This window comes from Ischnura elegans, chromosome 4 (genome assembly GCF_921293095.1).
Source record: "Ischnura elegans chromosome 4, ioIscEleg1.1, whole genome shotgun sequence".
Classification (NCBI taxonomy): domain Eukaryota; kingdom Metazoa; phylum Arthropoda; class Insecta; order Odonata; family Coenagrionidae; genus Ischnura; species Ischnura elegans.
The window spans coordinates 31,310,786-31,333,365 of record NC_060249.1 but is presented as its reverse complement, the minus strand read 5'-3'; the positions used below and the strand labels follow the sequence as shown (position 1 = coordinate 31,333,365).

General features: G+C 42.1%; 1 protein-coding gene across 6 annotated transcripts in view; it reads left to right on the top strand.

Moving 5' to 3' along the window:
* LOC124157229 (zinc finger protein castor homolog 1-like) overlaps positions 1-22,580 on the top strand; it is a 399,561-nt gene that overhangs the window by 207,171 nt on the left and 169,810 nt on the right. For all 6 annotated transcript variants that reach the window (XM_046531785.1, XM_046531788.1, XM_046531783.1 and 3 more), the window contains one exon: positions 19,648-20,763. In XM_046531785.1, the coding sequence (XP_046387741.1) occupies positions 19,648-20,763 (1,116 nt within the window). The remainder of the gene's footprint in view (positions 1-19,647; positions 20,764-22,580) is intronic.

Here is a 22,580-nt window from a genome sequence, read left to right as displayed (position 1 = left end):
CTTCTTTTGCGTAAAATATCGAAAGAAGGAAATTAGGAGCACGTACCCATGATTTTAGGTCTCAATACCACAGCCACATCATTTTCGTATTCAGGATTAAACATTTTTTTTAAATATAAGGGGTGCCTATCTCTTCTTACCTCCAGGCCACATTCTAGAATTGTGATGCCTACACTTGAGCTGTTAGCTCGTTTCGTGAACTGTGAAACGCAGACTTGCGTACAAGTATAAAATCAGAAGTACCAAGCGTGATTGAGTGGAATTTTTCCATATTGAAATAAACACTTGCTATTATGCGCGATTAAAAACTTTTATTCTGACCTTATTTTAGATGCCGATAAACAATCTTCATTTTCTGCCTTAAATTCTCTCATTTTGTTCTTCTAATCGTAAAAAATGTTTCATATCGAATAATCTTCCCTTAGTAATCAATGGAATCTACCTCATAATTTTTGCTAAATTTTGCCTTCAGTTTTTCGATCACGAACTCTTTCGGCTTCTCGGTAATTTTTTTTCCTACCTTGGAATATTTCGAAACTTTCTACTTCGCCGACGGATTATCTCCAAATGGAATCGATTCATTCATCATTTAATTCCACGGGGAAAATTTCCATTCACCTTTGACTGCTTTTTTTTCCATTCACGCATATTTCGATGTCATGTTTCTCCGCTGATCCACGATAAGTTTGCGCAATAATTGATCATGATCCCTAACTTTCGTCCATTCCTTCAACCTATTCCGATATTTGCTTTATGTGCTCAAGAGTTGATGAATCAACATTAATATTCTCACGCTGCGGAAAAGGGAAATATTCCTTGTGCTGAAACGGCATTCCAGAATAAATAATAAAGCAAAAGGCGACATGTTGACACTCGTGATTGGGCTGATGGAAAATCGATGAACGGGAGTATTTTGCTTGACTGATGTAGTGACAGATCGTTAATATTTCTTTTCTAATCTTTCAGCCTGAGCCGTTAGTTTTCCTACACGCTTTTGATGCTCGTTAAAATACTTGTTAGATGCTCCCTCTGTTGCGTTTCACCACTGTCGACTGCTTCACTGGTTCCTTTGATTTGCCGCCTCAACCATATTCATAGGCTAAATTCTTATCATTCTTCACATTGCAAATAAGCGCTTTCAACGAAAATGTCATATTAGTTTGGATGTGGAAGAAAGTTTCCTGTCAATACTACCGTTTGGATTTTGGTTTTTCTCAGTCAACTGCTGCGTTACAGGTTTGGATTCTTTGGGTGATAACATTAAGCATACTGTATCAAAATTATTTAGCTGTGAGTCATTAAGAATGAAGTGTCGTGGATACTTTGCACGTTATTGATTATTTAACAATAAAATAATTAACCAATATGTTCTTGAAATCAATTAATGAATTAATGCTTTCCTGGCGAATATTGTGGGTAAACTCTTCTCGGGATTCCCTCCGGGTTTAATTCTCCATATTAGCCGACGTTTCAAGCTACACCTCGGGGCTCATCCTCAGTACGTGAATTCTCTGGAGAATTCAACCCGGTGGGAATCCCGAGAAAAGTTTACCCACAATGTATTCTTGTTCAAATCCTGGTCAAGGCATATAAATTTTCCTCATTGGGATTTTATTTATTTATTTCCCATTTCCCCGTAAACAACACTTTGCGGCCTTTATAACGGGTTTTTCAACATCAACAACTTACAACACAAACATCCATGCCCTGGTTAGGGATCACCTACCCAGGCGGGATTCGAACCCGCGGCCTACGGACTGGCAGGCGAGGACTTAACCCACCGCCACCGAGGCCGGCAAATCTTCGGCAAATCAAAATTTTCTCAAATTAATCATCGCTTCGATGTACGAATAATTATTGTATCAATGATTTCCTGATGAGATTTTTAAATTCTCTCTATACTCCTTTTTCACTGTCATTGTAATCAATGGGGTTTGTGTTACTTTAGGTTTCACGTGATAAACCGTAATAGTTCTTAAATCTATTTTTAATTGCCTGCCTCATGGAATATTCTTCTCGGTAAACACTGGAAAGTTGGGAAACACTCGTTCTCGATGATCAACGCAGTATTGTACGGAAATTCTATTCAAATGAAGTAAACTACACGGGCGCCTGACGGTGAAGTGGGAAGTTGATTGATGTCCATCCCGGACCGAAGGAAATTAGGATTACTTAGCGAGGAATATCCATTTTATTTCGCCTCGGTGATAAATCAGCCAAGCGGTGGTCACGCACCTATGCTATTTCGAGGTGAGCCGTGTGACCGACTGTCACACTTCGTTCCGACTCCCTCCGTGCGGTCATCGCAGGGCCATTCAAGCCGGCCCTGTCACAACTGGCCCCTGATCGTCGCGTGCCTAGAATACTCTTACCGCATGGCTCTCTCTCTCTACGACGCTGCCCGAGAGGTTTTCATTCATCCTAAGGTCGGGGTGACGGTATAAGGATCGCCTTCTTGTCCCTACAGGACACTCCTTACCATCCCTCACCCAGTGCCAGATCTTATGCCGTCGAGCGTGTGTCTGTGTGCCACTCCGGCCTCTCAGCTTGTGCCACCCACGAGCCTTAATCCCTTCCCGACCCTCTTCTATCTCAATGCCTCTCTTTCAACTGTTTTCCAGTCCCCTAACAGCCTTCTTCTCGCGAGCACATCAGTTCAATGCAATCAGCTCGCCCACCCTGAGCGTTCAGACTTCTCCAACCTATTCCATATATGTGCCATATTCTTTCTTGGTCTTTGGATAATTTTAAAATTATTGCGAGGTTAATCAGAAAATAACGGGAATTATAGTTTTTGAAAAAAAAAATTTAAAAAAATTAATCATTTGTCTACTCTAATGGTGATTGGTGTCGCTTTCAAAGTGGTTCCCAGCATAATATTCATTAGATAAGATGTGCATAACCATTTCATTTATTTTTTCCGCGTATTTATCGGTTGTTGATGTGCTGGGGCATCCTGAGCGTTCGTCATCTTGAACGTCTTCATTGTTATCTTGGAAACGCTTATACCCAAAGCCGAATTTTCCTCTGGGCTAGCTAAGTCGTCAGCCTAAGGCCTAAAGATCAAGAGAGGACTACATTCAAATGTATTTGTTAAGATGAACGGTAATTCAAACTTAAAAATGGGAGGTGTAAGGCCCATGCAATTGAAATAGTCTAGGGACCCTTTTCATCTAAATCCGGCCCTGTTAATTTCACTCGTAAATTCTTGTTTTACTCATAGCAAACTCACCATAGGCTTTTATTAACATTTCACGCACTTTGCTACTCTTTAATTGATGATTTTTGCAATCATTCTTTGATCCATTTCTTTTAACAAACGAAAATTGCCGAGCTCATAAAACGTGCCTTCCCTCAGCGGCTGTTACATGCAAAGGAAGCATTGATTACAGCTGAAAATTTAGTCAAACTCCAGGGGCACTTATAACAAAATAGAGAATTCTCCAAAACTTTAACTGACTTTGGAAACCGTATACCTAATATTTTCATCTCGCCTCCAAAATCAACGGTTGTCGAACTTAGATGCAAGCTCGACAGCAATGGAAAGCCATCGGCGGTAGTTGTCACAGTACAGTTTTCGCGCTTTCCATTGTAATCCAATGTTTTTTAAATATCTGACCGAGGTTACTAAACGTGTATTTTTTCGAGAATGACATAGTGTATAGCGTCGAAATCTGGTTCAGACCATTAAAAATTTTCTGGAGCGTACAATGTTAGTCCGTGATTATGTGTCCTGTTACACAGTTCCACTAAATATCGCCATCAAGGAGGTTGTAAATATCTGGAGGGGGCACCATTGGTTTCGAGCGTGAAGCGAAGTGTGTTAAGAACAATTACCGTAAAAAATGTATTCCCAAGGATATCCCCACCAGTAAAGTGTCTAACCGACACAGAGTATATACATTAATAAAAGTATCGCGAATGATGTGAAAAATCCGTTGACAATCACCGGCGAAATACTAATGATTATGGTGGCATTTTTCACTTGATGTAGCGCATTTTCAGAACAAAACTTGGCCACCTCAAAATATCAGTCGCGCAGTAAGCCTAAAAATTTTCAAACCAAGATGGTGTAACTATGACCACGCTAAAAGCTCGGAAACATCTCCTCCACATATTTGCAACCTCCTTGATCGCCATCCACCCTTTACCCCTTGCGCTGTAATGACGAGTCTAGCCCGACATGAACTTTCGATGCTAAACCGCCCAATGACGAGCGTATCTCGTCATCGGATTTACATAATTTTAGCACAATTTAGAGGAACAGTGTAATTTTTTTTGAAAGCTTAACAATGTCAAAACGTTCACAGTATATATAAATAGTTCAGATTTCATGAAGCATGATTAGAGATGCGTGATGCGATATAGATGCGATGTGCAGAAATAAATGCGACATAGATGCGATGGCTGGACTTTTATGATATTTTTACGCAAATTTGCCTTTTCGACGGATAAATTCGTACATTTTGTGCAGAGCGCAGTGTAAATGCTCCACCGACACTGACCTCTTGAAGGATTTGAGCGACTGGCCAGCTGCTAGTTGGCTGGAACTCTACGTGGCCGCAAACTACAAGTGGGCGCGGGCAATACACCTCCGCCACTATATGTCTTATTCCTTAATATTTTATTGTTCTGCAACATAATTATTTAAAATATTCTGTATTTTGTCATATAACTGTGTTTCACAACTTCTTATCGTCATCTACCTCATTATGGAAATAAAAAAATAGACGCTACAAAATGCGATAAACTGTTATTGAAAGTGCGATAAAATAAAAATGAAAGTGCGATTTTCACGTATCTCTAAACATGACGCATTGGAAGGATTAAAATGAATTTCTTGGAGTAGCGATAGCTGCGTTCTCCATGTTTAACCCGTTAACGCCTAGCGGTACCGTATGGTACCAGCTGATAGTGCAATACTAAACGAACCTTTTTTGTTATTTATTGTAATTTGTTTGGGATTTTGAAAGTTTTAAACTTATAACCATGTTTATATTACGTTTTTCAGATAAGTTTGCTTTTTTAAGCAAGATTTGACATTTTTGAGTAATTTTGGATGAATGATGAATGAATCTTTCTTCTTGTGAAAAATATAAAATATTTAACATTTTTTGCATTTGCATTTCTATTTTTTGACTCGTTAAGGGGCCTAGCGGTACCACATTGTACCAGGCTGTATCTTCAAGACTGTCTGTGCTAAAAGTATAAAATTTGCATCTAATCAATCAGATTTTAAAATTGGATATTACGAAAAAGTTCTGGCGAAATTTTTAATTCAGGCGTTACCGGGTTAACAATCACATTTTATTTCACGGATCTACGTTTATAACAAATTACAAAATGTCATTTCATTGCCTACCATTTAAAAGAGAACCACAGAAAAAAATAAATGGAGAACAGGAGCACGATATTCGGAAAATAAATCGAAGTGCAAGGGGTTGGTAAAATACTTCCTCTCCGTTCTCCCTGCGCCCAAGTTCCAGCCCCCGCCCGTTCATCTCCAGCCAGAAGAGGAAGTGTGTATATCACAAGTCCCCTCTCTCCCTCGCTTGCGCACAACCCTATCCCTCCCCATTCCCTCTCCCACCCCCCTCTTCCCATTCACTCCCAGTGCATAACCGTGAATCACGCCTCTTTACTCCCCACCCCTTCCTCCGTGAACGTGAGCGTGTATCTTTCTTCTTCCCGAGGTTCGCGTGCTGCCAGTCGTTATTTTCGCCGACAATCGCCACCGACAACAGCGCCGCCGATTTCGTTCATCTGAACTATCATCCCCTCTCCCGACCGCTCTCCTACCCGCTCCCCCTGAGAAAGCCACCCCTTCCCTTTGACCGCTGTCGTAAATACATTATGTTATCTTCCCACTTGGATTTATCTCACACAAACGAATGTATGGAATAATTTCTACCGTTTCTATGTGCTGCTTCATTTTTTTGTAGTCAAACAGTTGGTCTTATTCATGCCAAACTTTCACCACAACCACAGAGAAATGAATTTCTCCATTCGAATATTGGGACGACTACTCTCTTATTACTTTTTTAAAGCAAATCAAACTTCGTATTATTTCTATTCAAGTCAGTGTTTGGAATAAGGAAAATGACAAATATCTCTTTGGCTCATTACAAATTTCATTTTATTGTAATATAACAATCAATGAGATTCAAAATAATTACATCGTGCTCGGAGAAGGCATCGAAGTTAAAAATAGGGTTTTCTCTTTTAAATTCATGCAACGAAACTGTTATCTCATGCGTTATAGAAGAGATTGAGTAAGGGGTCCCTCCTGCCATAGTCCTTGCGCTGTAAGCGAGTTAACTTGATTCATTGTGCTGCAAATGGGTTAGTTCAGTGGAAGTGGCGCTTCATTCTGTCTGCTAGGCGGGAAAACGGTTCTGATTTGAAAATAAATCGTTGGCGAATCTGGATATTTTTACAATAGGTCCGCCTTTCTTCAAGTACCCAATTTGGTTAATAGTGACATTTTAATTGCTTACAAGTACTGAAACAACTCGTATCAGTATTGTATTTGTAAATAGCCGCTATCTGTTCCCAAGGCCATCAACCGCGTCACCTTTACTCCTCATGGTAAGTTGTCATGGTTTTCTTAAAACGTAGTTCGCGTGTCTCTTAATAATGGTCACAAATTTCATTTTCTTTGTATATATACTTACATCAGTACTGCATAATTTGACTATATTTTGGAGGCTAGTATCTGAAATATTGAGTAAAAAAGATTTTTTACGGATTGTGACATGAGCTTGGCACGAAAAAAAATATTTCCAGTCACTCTACACAGTAACTAATGGATATTACGTTCCAAAGCAAAAGTAGTGGCCACAGTCAACGGGTGAAAATATCAGGGGTAAAGGAAAGCTGTTTATCGTGGTGTTCATTCATGGCTTTCAGATGACGCCTGCGTAACTACTCCCAATATGTTCAGCCGTGCCTTCCGCAGCCTTTCACTTTCTAAAAGCGGGGCAGTAAAATACTTGCCGACTGTGCACGAATATTATTCTTCGCATGCCTAAAAAATACGTGCCCTCAAGGGGCCTAACGACTGCGTGCTGAAGAGGAATGTTGCAATTTTAAGCATGCTCAGAATAATGCCGGAAAGTATGGATACATTGCCTCCATACCTGTCAATCGATGAAACGCGTTCAATAGTTGTGGAGTTTGTAATTGGCTTGAGTGTTGGGAAATAGAGATTGTCTGAGAGAGGCATGGATCTAAAACTGCCGCCAATGATTAAATCAATGGCTATGATCGACTAATACTTACGTGTTTGAGTCAAGCATGCGACATGCACTTATGATGATTATATTTGAGTTGAAAAAAATACTAACGGGTTTACATCGGAAAATGGTTGAGATTCAAGTTTTCTCTGAACTTAGCCTTTTCATGCACCCTGTTGTCTGCAATGCGCATTCGTAGAATGCATAGAGTAATCGGTTTAGACGCTTCTATGGTGGTAGAAGGTGAGAATTGAGGCTTGATGTACTTTTTTACGTGTATTTTGTTTTAAATTGTTGATAGTGATACCAAGTATTTTAAATTTTCATTGCCATTAAAATAAATTTTAAAATCATTTCAATTATTTTAATATTTTGTATACCGCTATACTTAAGCATCACTAAATGTATTCTATTTTTTGGGCGTATACATACTTCTGATGAAATATTGCAGCGTTTTTTGTGTTGGACATTGATTTCAATAAACATGGTTTACATATGAGTTTTTCTTCGGTACAATCCCTAAATAGAGAACTTCGTAAGCGAAGGAGTTTAAACTATTTGAGTATCGACGTAATTTTAGAGGAATAGCTCTTGGAGTGATGTAAAAATTTTCTTTTACTTCTTTGAATTTCTAATATACTTCTTTTTTTACTCACACATAGTTATTGATCAAGGCAATAGTTGTTACAATGTACTATCTATTTTTATAATGGAAATAATGCACGTTTGTTACTTTCATACTCTGCAAGTCTCCGTTAAAACCTAGAGTTAACGTGCCCTGATTTTCTGAGTTAATTTTTGACATTTTACGTTACGGAAAATGGGCTAACCCCAGCTTTGGAACGACTCCTTTTGTATTTTTTTTTTGGCAGGGACCCGAGAAAAATATGCAGATGAGCAAAAAGGATTTTATGGAACACAATAGCGAAGGGTTTAGAGGTAATTGTGGGAAACATTTTTTTTCCTGCCGCGAAATTCCTTCCTTGGTAGTGCCATCACGTGTCAAGACCTCTTAAAACTGTAGCACTGCGGTCCCAATCCAAAGGGATTAATGCCGGGTCCCTCCGTTAGCGAGAGGACGGTCTTGCGCAAATAACCGCCCGGGGTAATGATTCCTAAATGCGGAGATGGAATTAATTTCGGTGTCCTCGTCGTGATATTCGTGCGCCGTGAAACCCTGGCACGTCCAGCGCCACCTAACGTGAACGAAGTCGGTGTGAAACGCCGTGTCGAGGATTTAAAGAGTCCAGTGTCTCGGACTATCTCTCCCCTCATCGGTCGGACAGTTTATATAGAGTTGCGCAAATGTGTTTCAATTGCTCATCCCTTCGTCGGGAGCGACGCCACGCGGCCATCTTTGAATGTTTCCTAAGTGCGTCATATATTCATCGGTTTCACAACGGAAGTCCCGTTATTGAATTGCACCATTTTTTTGTGGTGCGTGAGCTCTCTCGGAATCCAAAAAATTACATCCTCCATCCGAGTTCTTTCTTCGATTCTCTCATGTCGCTTGTCGCGTTGTCCCTTAGGACTGTTCCGCCAAACAAAAGAAATCTCTTGTATTTACGTAATGGCGGCGTGCATGTTAGATGAGGGGGGGAAGAGGTTAGAAGTGGTATTTCTTGCTCTGGGTTTGTGCATGTGTGAGTTTATGATTGCAACACGAATCGTGCCGGGTGCTTAAGATCTTGTGCGGCGATCGAGATTGCCCTGCCCCCTTTTGTTGGAACATAAGAAGATCGGGAAGCGAAATCTCAGTCCTTCTCCTTTTAGAGCTAAATATCTTCGCCTACTTTTGAACCCCTTGCCTAGTCCCTCCAAAGAATTCACGTGTGTCGTGCGCCCTTCATGTTTTTCTGTGCCGATGACGATGATGGGAAGAGTGTGGTCGTAATAATCATTATAGGAAGGGTAATATTCGGCCTCTACGTATTTAAATATGTGTTGGCTACCGTGATTGGTGGTATAAACTAATTTCACCCAACACTCCCTCAAGGGATTCAATCCATAGGTTGTTTTTGTTAGTCGAGGGTAGAGCTCACCTTCAACTAGACCATAGGATTGTGAGTCTCACATTCACGGTCAGGGGGCCTGTTCCTTTTCCATGGCCACTTCACACCCATAGGGTTCAGCTTCTTTCGGGAGTCCGAAGGCCCTATCCGGGATTTTAATTGGGGTCTTTTCATTCAGCTATGATAAATGATCTACGCACTGCGCCATCACGGCTTAGTTTCACTTATATCGGATTACAATTTGCACTTACTCATATTTACAACACATGATTAAGTTAAATGGAAGGACTTTTTTCTTCAGTATTCCTCGTTTTAGCTGGGATGAATATCGCAAGCATTTCTTTACTGCGTGCAAATATTTCGTTAAGATCTTTTATGGATTGCAGAAATAACGCCCATTGTTGGCTCAGATTCCACAATAAGTATTCTCGCTGTGCATTTTTGCCCTATAACTTTCTATAGCCCAAACTATACTCAATTTTATTTGTAGTTTTTGTTTTCGACGACGCTGTAATGATGACCTTCATTCAAAATCTAGAATAAGGTATTTATAGACTGTCGATGTTTAGTAAAATTTCGATATGCCATTATTTGTCAATGTTCTAGTGTCGGAGACCCTCGGCGATTGGATTTTGTGGATGGTCACTTGATGCATGGTTGCTGGAGATCAGTGGTTAAAATAATGGGTTATTGTACAGAAAACAAATGTGCTCCTGTATGTAGGTTACCAAAAGTAATGATAGATGCTGACCAGAGAAAATGAAACACGTTGGATTTTGATATTGATCTTACTCGAAAGTCCAACACCCTCGATAATCAACCACCATTGAGTTGACATCAAATTCTTTTATGCCCACGGTCAATATCGGATTCTCATTTGTCTTTCTATATTTGTCTATTCCTTTATCTACCTCGCAAGTTTTATTTTTTAATGGTTTGCAAATTGTTCATGATTTATTTCCAGTGGCTCTGGATTGCATTTCACTCTGGAAGTTCTATAAGAAGATGGAAGAGTTATTTTGAAACCCGAGTGGAGTTGAAAGTATAAATTTTGAGAGGAACTAAGTTTTTTTTACTTGCCGTAATTTTAAGCAAAATAAGTCTGAAGTGATAGCTTATTTCGGAAAATTTGCTTTGCCACCAACGTCTCACACACTACTTAGTTTACCGGCACAATTTCACAATGAATTGCGGTGAGAGAAAGTAAAAAACTGGTCGCAAAAAAATTCTCAACCGTGCACAGAGACTCCATCTACACATTTTTCTGGTAAACGATTCGCGCGGTGGTGAGGCCTAAAAACGTTCTCCGCAGGTAAACGGGTCTTACTTTGTCGCTTCATCGAGTTCCGAGTCGGGTGCAGCGGGGAAAGGAGTGCCTTTTTTTGCCCGTGTGTGTGCATCCTCCGTGGTTTGAATGTGTACGCACCAGGGCGAAGAATTGGTGGGATGGGTAGGCATGTGTTGACTGGAGGGACAGGGGTAGGACCACCATAGCCAGTGGAGCGGTGTGGTTCTGGGTCGTGGAAGTGAACGAAAAGTAATTAGTGGAGTATCTCTTAGTCCTTTTCTTTGCATTAGCATAACACTGTGACGTGAAATAATAGTTGGAACCTCAGAGTAAATGTACATAAGAGCCTATAATGTTGCTGCGAATAGCCAAAAGCTGGGGCCAACATTATAACCCCCATTTTCAGTATTATTTTTGGAAATGGAAAATGGTAACTAATGGTAGCCGGCCACGGTGGTGGCGGGGTGAAGCCCACGCCTGCCAAACAAGAGGGCGCGGGCTCGAGTCCCACCTGGGTAGGTTGTAGGGAATGGTTGTTCGTGCACGTGTTAATGTTAAATTTGTTGGGTATCCCGTTGTAAAATGACCAATATGTGCTTTATTCGGTGGCATAGGAATAAATAAAAATAAATAAATAATGATGTATTTATACGTTGTTCATCCCAAAAAAATAACCTGTTAATTTCACTTACGAAAGAAGTAAATTTACGAACCAGATTTCTCTTGTCTCAGCATTTACATGTACAAATTACTCTGCGAGCCACCTAAATAGGTGTTAGGCAGGGAATAGGTGTTATTATATTGCTGTTGTTATTTCGATGGGGCTGAAGCATCGTCGTCAGGCTGATGACTCTTGCCTAAATAAATGTAAGCCAGGTCGTGATTAAAGTTTTTTATTTTGTGGAATAGGTTAGTTTTATTTATTAGTAGAAATTGCGTTTCCATGCGATAACGGCCGATCTCCTGAATTTTTCCCTATAAATAATTTTTTTCGAAATTATGATATTTTCCCATATTCGTGAATTTTAAAAGTTCATATACTTCTTGTAAAAAAACATGAAAATAAATTCTATCGCCTGAATCAGCCAATCAGACCCATTGGGATTGCTCGTTCTGAATTTTTTGCCATTTCAATCTTATTAGCATACCTAAAATCGGTGCTAATTTAAGTAGGTAATGGGTTATTTAGAAGGAAAGCAATTTATCGCGAATTATCTGCTGCATTCATTGGGAGGAGCCAAAACGTAAGTGTATTTTAATCGGTATTTTTACATAAAGATATTATTGCATAACTTTTGACGGGGCTGAAGGAAACTTGGAGATGGTATGGAAGGGATTTTAGAGGAGGAAGTGTACTACAAGGGACAGGTACGAATGCTCGTTGATTCTGAATGGGACTTACATTGAGGATGGACGGGGGCGGTGGGATTTCACGTGTCACTCAGTCACGGTCACGCCGCTCACGTGAGCAAAGCACACTGGCCGTGGTCTCGGGTTGACCCAGCGGATTAGTGAAGACTTGGCGTGATAGCCGGCCGGAAGGAGGCGAGGAAGAGGCGGTAGATCCGTTGATATAGCGCCACCCTGTGGCCAAATGCACGGCACGATTTGTTTCCTCAGTGTTATTTCCGACCCCTCAGTGACGGACATCAAGAAAAGGGGGATCGTTCTATTCCGGCGATGTAACTCCCTACCTTCCTCTCTATCATGGTGGCTAGATAATGGTGATTATATATACCTGTACATACTACCCCGCCTAAAAGGGCGTGTGGCAGGGGTGTTAGGACACCAGCCGTTTACATATGTGGGGATTAGCAGCGAAGGGGTATAAGTGATATTTTATCTAAGAGGTACAGAAATTAGCTAAAGAAAATAAACAACGTCAACTATATATTTAGTAGTGTATTTGGTTTTCTAATCGATGTTATTTATTTATTTATTTATTTATTTATTTAGCTAACACCAAAAAAGCACTAAGGCCTTCACATTGGGTTATATAAACCAAAAATACGTAAATATAACAAAAACCAGTATTAAAATATTCGCATGAATAACATTCATGTTCAACACATACAATACATACAAAAGGTGGAAATCAAAATCAAAGTATTTGCAATGGGCTACTGAAATTGGTGCGGGAGGCAAAGAGATCAAGGAGAAGTATTTGAGAGGGAATCGAAAAGAGAAGGAAAACGGTCGAAAAGGTATCTGTAGGAAGCTGACAGTCGGAATTTGGGCTGGTGTGGAGTTACAGTTTATCGGGTTTTACGGGCTGGAATGCGGATTGAAAAGAATTAAAGGAGATCAATGCATCTGAAGGACCCATTCATGATGCAGTGAAGAAATTTGATGTCGGATGTTAATCGGCGATTGGTTGGGTGTAAGTGAGTGTAGTATTTCTTCACGTGAAGAGAGTCTAAGGTGAGGCACAGAACAGAGACTCACTCGTATCCCTTGGCCACCAAGGTTTTGTACATTTATTCTCGAAATTTCTGCGCCTAGCTATGTTTAGAAAAAAATTACTTGTACCCCTTAGCTTCTCACCCCTCATATAAAGCCAGTACTCAAAAAAATTACGACTAGCAATTATTAACTTCCTATATGGTTCGGGAGAAAAACGAATTCCCACATATATATCCGTTCGGCAAAATATCTCTCTTAATTTTTCGCTTCTGTCAGACCTAGAACTATAGTAGGGTCTAATATTATGTCCTCCGTGTCGCTCTTAAAGATATCCATTCTCAATTGTTCAAGCAATCTAAGCCTAGCGCACAGCATTCGAGTCCAGCGGCTCCCAACCTAATTCCCTTAAGATTAGTTTCCATGTAGGCTTCCGCGGAGACTTCTGTCTGTCCACTGAAGTGGAATTAACTTCAGTGGACCTGAGGAAGCCAACTGTAAAGTTGCCGAAATATTGTCCACAAAAATGCGTAAATTCGTAAGGAATCACTGCTTACGATAGTGATTCGTCTCCGGCTCGATTTCGTAACCAAATATTTCGTATGTTTCATGGTATGGTATTTGGGGTAGGCGACCGGCAGTTAAGGTCATTTGCGATACGTGGGAAAGGTAGGGAAGAAAGGGTGGAGAGAAACCCGGAGTCGGCATTACCCTGCTCTTAACGTAAGGCGCCCTCGGGCCAAAGGAGACCACGGCTTAACGTCCCATCTGATGGACGGAGTGTTTGCGCAACACTCTTCTAACGATGCTACTTCAGCAATCTCTTTCACTGCATGTTTGATGGATCGTATTTTTAAAGGTTGGAATCCAATAGAAACGCCTTCTAATTTCTTCTACATTGAAAAATCTTGTTTTTAGCGTGGGGTAAGGTTGTTCACGGAGAGTTAACTCTAATGAAAGATTTGCTTGTATCCTAACACACATCTTACAGTGAGCAATCAATCAAAATATCTGCCTTTCTGTTCCAAATGCGTAAATTCGATAACCTATTCATTATAAAGCTGGCAACTGTGACCACGCATGTTGGTACATTTTTCTCTTCTTTAATGTATCAAGTAGCCGCATTTAGTATGATTTATTTTTCAATCTCCGTCTAATGTTATTAATCAATATTACGTAGTATCATCCCAATTTTTTGTGCTAGCTATTTGCAAAAGGTTTCAAAATTTATATTAAACGAGGGCAATGAAAGCCACACTTGACTTGTCCTGAGGTAATGATTTGATTATTTCCAAATGAATGGCCGATGAAATGTTTGCTTCCCATGGTAAGGAACTCCAGCCTATGAGTATAGCTCAAATATATTGAAGGTATATTTCAAAATTGTATAAAGTGCTTACGTCTACTTCCATCGCCTGAAAACTATAATCATAATTATGAGGAACGTGTCATGGTTCCTAATTTCACGTCGGCTAATGTCGTTAAACTCCTTTGCTGTTCATTCAGAGATAATATCGCTAGAGAACCTTCAAAAATCGCAATATTTCAATTAACTCCCTAAGTTTCTCGTATTTTAATTCAATCTATACATGAAAACTAGAATATAATCGCTTTGGTAACTTTTTCACCGGAACATAATGCAAGCATTTTTTTTTGCCATTTAACTTCCCAAGTTCACTTTTGCACGGTTTAATGCGAGTCAAGGGTGTTGCCTTTCGATTGAATCATTAATAATTAGAGGAGCGATGCCGTTTCACGCATCACGGGTTGGGGATTTTTCGAACGAATATCTGCACCGCGCAGAGTAATTAAGACCGGTGTTTACGCGCCGTCGAACACCGAGCGAAAGTTTGAAAAGCATCGGAGATGAGGAGCAGAAGAAAACCTTTAACGGAAAACTCCCTTCTTCGCCAGATTGCGAAGCTCGGGAGACATTTCGCCTTGTTTTCATTCATCGCATCCCTTTGCCCAATTCCTCCCCAGTCAGGTCATAAATCATCACCGCGCTCCGACGGCTGGATAAAATCGATGACCTCGCAATCGGCCCTTTTCATTGTGGCGATTGGAGGAGATCGAACCCGGTTCCGGCGGTGGGAGAGGCAGGTACGCCTTGTGTGGGAATGGATCATGCTCCCAGTATCGGCATGTTCTTGACGTTTGAGCGAGAGGCGACCCGAAGCGTATGTGAGCACTCGTGAATGCAGTTTTCCGTTTCGTTGTTCTCGGCCGGTGAATATTCGATTTTTCTCGCCTCCTCTGCTCTTAAAAGATATATACAAGAATAAAAAAAACCTGTCGGGAAAGAAAGGTTTGAAATTTCCTCGCAACTGCCGTTACGCGTTGTGGAAAAGTGAGAAGATGAATCTTCCTTAGCTTGCCTTTCCTCCTCCCGTTAATAAGTTATTCAATCAGCTTACGGTCATTAGAGTCTCGCAAATCCTAGCGCAAACTCTAAAATCTAGGTATCAACTTCTCAAGAAAGAAAGTTGCGTGCCAATAAGGATACAGTTTGTGTAGAGGCAGGTAAAGTATTGTGGAAAAGCTCGGAATAAGCTCTCAATTCTAAGAAATCGTTAAGATTAAATTTGATACACGTACAACGATTACTTGATACTCTGAGAAACAACTATTTATATAACAACACTTATTTTTGTTGGGAGCTGATTTTTTCTGACTACTCCACTGCGTATAATCATAATCTTAAGTACTCCGTGGTAAAATATATAGGTTTAGGAAGTAGATACTACCTTATTGCTTGTATGTTCTAGGCATTGCGATTGAATCCGCATTTCTGACGTGACTTATTTTTTTGCAGTACCCGACCAACCACTTCTAGGAAGTTTGCCAGGGCATAAATGCGTGATAATGTATGCTATCGTATTCTAATTTTTTGCTACCTAAAACCGTACAGCTATTGTGAGCTCTTACCATTTCATTATCCTCAGTTCTGTTTTATATAATACTTTATGTTGACTACGGAAAATATTTACTCGAGATGAACTGCTACACTGATGTATATTTAGTGATTTCTTGAATATCACATAGTTAGACAGTATATGAAGGAAACTGAGTGGATCGGTTATAATTTCAACCAATATCTTTTCAGCCTACCAAACGATTTGGCTTCATATTACTATGATATTTGAGGCCTCTAATTATTACTGTAAATATAAATTTTAGGCCAAATATTATGCTACTTCCCTACATCTAATGTGGTTTGAATTTTGATTGTGATCAACTGCCAGGTATATAGAAGCAATTATGTATGTAATTCGTTGCTTCGTTTGTCATATCGAATTGAATTTATAGAATGCATCGGTATTCTGCCACCATGGTCGAACTTAAAATAATGTTTTCACGGTATATATTTCTCCTCGTATAGAATTTTCTGACGAAAAAGATACAATATAGATATCCATAGATAGATTGGATAGAATATTCCAAAGAAATTTCGATGTAAAAATATCATACCGGTAGAAGCGAATAACCCGATGGGAAACATTTTAGTCTCGATAAATTTCAGCTCTGGGGTTGATTCTGCGGACTTGTGACTATATGTAACCCACTTCGTAATCTAATCTCTTTGGCTCTAGGGTTGTGCTACTCCTCGAATGTTTGACCCAGATAAAATGATGGATTGCACACAAAACATAGATAATATTGAAACCAGGATATTTCATCGCTCCCGTTCAAGTACACCCTTTGAAATAAGATATTAGAGCATATTTTTGGGTGGGAAAATAAATGCCTTACGAGCTCAACTGGAATATTTAAGCAAGTGAGAGTGAAGGAAAAAACAATCCATGCCCGTTATTTTCTCCGAATATTGCACCAGGAGGGGAAGAGAGGAGTCCTTGCATGTATAATGAATGGTATTATTCAAGGAATCCCTCATTTTTTCATCGGAGGCGTACGCTTCCGGGCATTGTGCCGCGAGGCGTCTCCGAGCAACACGTGGTCGCCTGTATAAACCCCTTTCGGCGAAATAAAGAGGCGAAGAGCGTTCAAGCTGAGGAGGCCACGAGCTGAGAAGAGAAAGGTGAAGACGATAAGAAGTCTCGAATGGATCTTATGAGAAGGCTGGAGGGCAGATTTTGAAGAAAGGAACCTACCCTTACTCCTTTCCTTCCTCTTCTCATAAAAATCCTCTCGAAAATTGTGCTCGAATCTCTTCCCTAGCTCATGGGAACATCCGTGTAGGGTCAGGTAAATTATCTGGAGAGGGTGAAAGGGAGCTGGGATGAGGTAAGGGCGGAAGACAAGGGTCTGGTGGTGTGGGTAAGAGGGAGATTAGGCAGGAACCAATTGGGGGGAGAGAAAGCGAGAGGGGGCTATACCCTTGAGGGGGTATAGACCAGGGTATGGGGGCAAGTAGGATGGGTTCGCGTTGCCCGCTGCGTTTTTTTACGGCAGCCAAGGCTCCTTGCGAGTTTCCTGGATGGGGCAAGGGTGTGGTGAGTGAGGGGAGAAAGCTGGGAGGGTTTTTTTTTTCCAAACCTTCTCTTCTCCCCTGGTGCAGGAAAGGAGAAAGGGGTTTCCGCATAGCCCATATCCCCCCTCCGTGAGCCAAAAGGGTGGCGTCCCGTCTGCGAGCGTTTTCGGCAAAGGTATGGGGTTGCCTGGTCTGGCTCATATGCTCGTGGGATGGGGTTCTCCCTTCCGTATGCGTCGGATTCCCAGTGTATCCTGACCCATCCCACCCTGCCGTAACTCTCCTAAACCACACTTTCGCTGAAAATATACCCATCCCCCCGTGCGGATCGAGGCTGCTGCTTTTTTTATCCGAGGCACCCTGAGTACCACCCCTTCCCCTACTCCGGCCCCACCCAAACTCATACCCCTGCCGGCCCTGTCGAGGCTCAGTACCTCACACTCCTCCGACTGTCCCCTCCACTCCACCCCGATGATTTTTTTTTAACCGGGTAGCTCGCCCCACACCCCGCTCTAGCTCACTTGCACAAGTACCCCTTTCCACCGGAGACACCTCGGGAGCCCCACCCTTTTTCTCAAAAATTCCCCGCACAAACCATTAAGGGAATTCCCTCACCCCCCTCGACACTTCCCTGGCCCCTCCCAAAAAATGCATTCCTACCCTTCATTTCCGCGTGGCGACGATTGCTCTCTCACTTCTCAGCTTCATTCTTCCGCGGGGCTTTCCCGAAAGAGGAGAAGACTGGAAAAAAGCTGAGAGATATACCCCCTTTGAGCAGAGGAGGAGTGCTCAGGGCCAAGTCTCTCTGCAGGCCAGAGCTCTGTTGTCCACTGCTCGCTGAACACCGACCCCCTGTCGGTGTGTGCGGATTTCTGCAGGACCCCGGGGTGCACTCAGGTTCCGAACCTGGTACCCTGAGCACGTGAGAAGCGTGCAACAGCTGCAGAGTCTTTTAAAGAAGTCGGAGGGCGGGAAAAAAAGATCAGATCTCTGTTCGTTCCGTTCAGTGTTGTCGTCGACACTTCGGAGTGAATTGCACTCTCGCGGCTGCCACCTGTGACGCGTTGTGCTAGGAGATAGTATCGATTATTGCTGTGCTTGTTTGGTGCAACTGTTGTTTTATTTTGGTGCGATCGTCGAGTTTTCCCTCGGTTTGTCCCAAGTGGTCCATCGCCATCGGATGCTGCATGTGGTGACGGCAGAGGATGGGAAGGAGGCGAAAAAGGCATCCTGTGTCTCAGTGACGTGGTTGCTTGCACAGCGTGGACATCTACGGTCCATGCCTGTCGATTGCCGCGTCCCATAGCTTGAGGATCAAGCGACCTCCGCATGTGGCAAAAGTGGTGGTGTTTGAAGGTTTTTCTCACGACGCAAAATTTAAAAAAAAAACTATCGCAACAGACTTGTGTTGTCTTTTTTGTAGATTTATTCTTGGTTTAGTGACTGTGTTAATTTTTAAGTTTTCGGTCTCAATTTGTTTGTATAGCGTCCATTGAGTTAGTGATTTAGTGTTAATTAAAGTTAATATTAATTTGTTGCTGAAATTATTATTTTCTCTAATCTTTAATTGTCAAACTTTTTCAAGTATCGTTCTGAATTTTAGTGCCACGAAGTGAATTGAAAAAAAAATAGAAACAGCTGTTTCGTTCATTCTATAATTGTTGAATTTGATCTATAATAAATAAAGCGAAATAACTCGTTCTCGTTCGCGATAACATAAGAGGTATTATTTAAATATCATTTAGAGCTGGTATAAGTCTCGAATTTATTGTTTTTTTGTTTCATTGAGATCTAATAATTTATTCCTGGAGCGATATTGATTAATTAATTAAACAGCTGTTTTTATATTTATTGATAATTTATTCTTTCAATGTTTAGAGTTTGTGTCTAATATAAGTTTAAAGTGTTAAAAGTTATCATTCATTTGAAAATAAATAGATTATATAACTACTATAGTATTTTGTGCTGTGAAAATATTTTGTGCCTTAGAAACAAGTTATCAGGTTGCATGAGCACTTGATATTTTTACCTTCTTCATTTTTAAAGTATATATTTTCTGCTTGCAATTCGTTGGCACTGACCCTGCCAACAATAATTTTAGTTATATTTTTTTAGAGCGATATTTAGTTATATTTACTTTTAGCTACCGTTCACTCGGTGCATACTTACTTTTAGGAGACAGTTCACACTCCTTGTTGATAATCAATGCTATGGTCCAGGTGGAAACCGAAAGCTAAATGAACGCAATATTACCGCCCACTATCCTCTCTCCCCTCGCAGGGATGCTGGAGAATGGAATGCCGCGACCACCAGCGGAGGACAGCGGCCGGGCGCCGATGGAGGTGGACGGCGCTGCGACACAGGGCGAGGCGGAGGTGCAAGAGCCCTCGATGACCGCCTCCCCTGGCGCCCCCAGCGGCGGTGGACCCGAAGCAGAGTCCGCCGAAGAGGCCTCGAGGGCCGGGGGCTCCGTCGCCGGCCCCGAAGAGGACGAGGAGGAGGAACTATGTGAAGATGAGGATGATGATGAGGAGGAGGAGGACCTGACTGTTAGCGAGGACACGAGCGCGAGCCTCCTGCAGGGCGGTGCCTCCTCCGGTATGTCCTCGGCAGCCGCGATGTCCACTCCCGCACCCACGCGGAACAAGCGAAAGAACTTCAAGCCCAGGAATATAGTGTATGAGGAGGAGGAAGATGAGGACGATGAGGACGAGCTCGATCGGGATGTCGAGGACGATGGGAGCCGTGAGGCCGGCACCGGCGTCCCGTCATCTTCTGTGGGCGGTGGCCACGGTATGCCGCTGGACTTGAGCCTCATGAGGAAGATGGGCGGTGGTGAGGAGGAGGAAGACGAGGAGTTGGAGGAGGACGATGAAGAGGAGGAAGACGATGAGGAGGACGAGGAGGACGAAGAAGGCGGGCGGGGCAGCTGTTCCAGCGGGAGCGGAGCCGAGGGCATGGGCGGCGGAGGTCTGGACTTGTCCTCGGGCGGCAGGCCCAGCTCCAGCCGCCGGAAGCGCTCCATGTACCCGCCGGTCCGCATGGTCAGCGGCCGGGAGGATGGCCCTGGTGGCGAGGAGGGCATCTCTTCATCGGCGTCTTCATCTCCGGCTCCCGGCGTGGGGGCGCCGCCCTTGCCGCACCAGCCGCCCACTTCGGGCGCGGCTTTCGCGGCCTTCTCGCAGGCCCTGCATCGGTTCGGGTTCCCGCCTCACGGTGGCGGCCAGCCCAGGGGGTCCCTGGCGAACCCGGACTCGGTGATGAAGGAGTATGCGGAGAGCACGATGAAGGAGCTGCTGGGCATCTACGGGCTCAGCGATGGGCCCGAGTCCGCGTCGAGGAACGCGGCCGCCGCGGCGGCTGCCGCTGCCGCCGCTACCCACGGCTTCGCCTCCGGTGAGTACAAATGCACGTTTATTTTCGCTAGCATAGCATATTTAGAGCGTATCAGAGTGAATTAAGAAAAACGGATCGTAGATCATGTGCATGGGATCATAGAAGGACACATTATATTACCTCCACCTCAGGTCATGTTATGGCATATTTCAGAACTTTCGTGCCTCAGAAACTCTTGATATAGTTATAGTTTGAAATCCACAAAAATATTTACATTGCCATTTCTTAATTATATTGTTGATGCGGAGGCTATATTCTTTTGCGTATCCTCAGATTCTTCCAAATTTAGAACTAAATGAATTGGTATCAGTGGATAAAGAAGAGATTCGGAAATATTAAAGCGGTGAAGCTACCGTAATTGAGAAGACATATTGTATTCAGTCAACCGATTTGTCGTTTTGATTCCATTACACCTTTAATTCGTGAAAATGATTTTGTTATCTCTCAGAGATTTATCCACATTGCTATTTTAATATAATGTATCTGGATTATGAAAAAGCAACTTAAAGTTACATACATGATTTTGTTGGTAGCTTCATTATTAGCAATCGATATTTTTGAAAGATCGATAAAAAACGGCCTAGATTCTGCTCCATACTTTAGAATAGACTATAAACTATATGATGGTAATCACATGCTAATGCTCATAACATATTGAGCATTAAAATCTCTGAACGTTGCCTTTATCTCGTCAATCGTTGGAATCTCTTGTGGTCGCGTTACCTTGAAAGAAAGATCATGGCGCGAATGGATATTTGTATCCGATTTTCGCTGCTAACCTCAAACGGACAATTCACTTTAAATTTTAGAGCGTAAAACCATGACCTTTCGAAGGCGTTCCCTCCGAGACCTTGAACTTTTAAGCTCAAAAAAGCGTGATCGTTGATTATTTATGAGTCCATCCCATCACTTTTTAATTAGGCATAGATGGAAATGGCTTTTTATCATTTTCATGCGTTCCGATCCCAGCATTCCCATTCTCGTAGGATCGGATTCTTTCGCCTCCGATTTTTTAACAATTCCCGGTTGGGGATGGGGTTTATCCATTAGTCACCGCCCGGGTTGAAAGAGACACGGAAGGCTTGTTTAGGGAGAGAGAGAAAAAAAAGCGAATCGTTGCCCTTCTTCTTCGTGGGTTCTTCAATCCGTCTCTCGTCATCTCTTTTCCGTTGCCTCACCTCTTTCTCTCTCGCTCTTTTTTTTCCTCCTTCGTCTCCTGTCATTCTCCCAAGCCATCCTACAGCATCAGCTCTCGAACCATTATCAGTGCCCAACCATTTGTGGCCATCCGCGGCCAAGAGAAAAAGGTGAACATACTCCTCTTAAACATTCCATTCATTCGTCAGTCTCATGGATTCAGGCGGGAATTGAAGTTTTAGGGGTCCGAACCTACTTTTCTTCATCATGTTGCGTCCATTTTGGTCTCTCTTATGGGGACGCATCGCTCCCCCTGGTCGACATTGATTTCGACAGGTCTGAATTCCTCTCGTAAAACTCGTTCAAATCCTAAAACGTGTCCATCTTGACATTTTCAGCGTATTTGATGTTCATCCCTGTCAAAAATTTTTCTCAGCATTTTCTCATAAGCTTATACCATTAAAATATCGATAATTATTGGCTCAGTTTGACTCTATATACGCTGAAATTTTCAAGGTAATGGCGCAAGTTTCAAGCATGCAATACCCCAGAAAAGATTTTAAAAGTCCTTCAGAATTGCGGGAGTGATGCGTTCCCTCGTTTACAATTTAACTTGGTTTAACCTGGTGAAAGTGTTAGAGCTTTTATTAGTTCAAAACACTTGAAATTGTATAACTCGG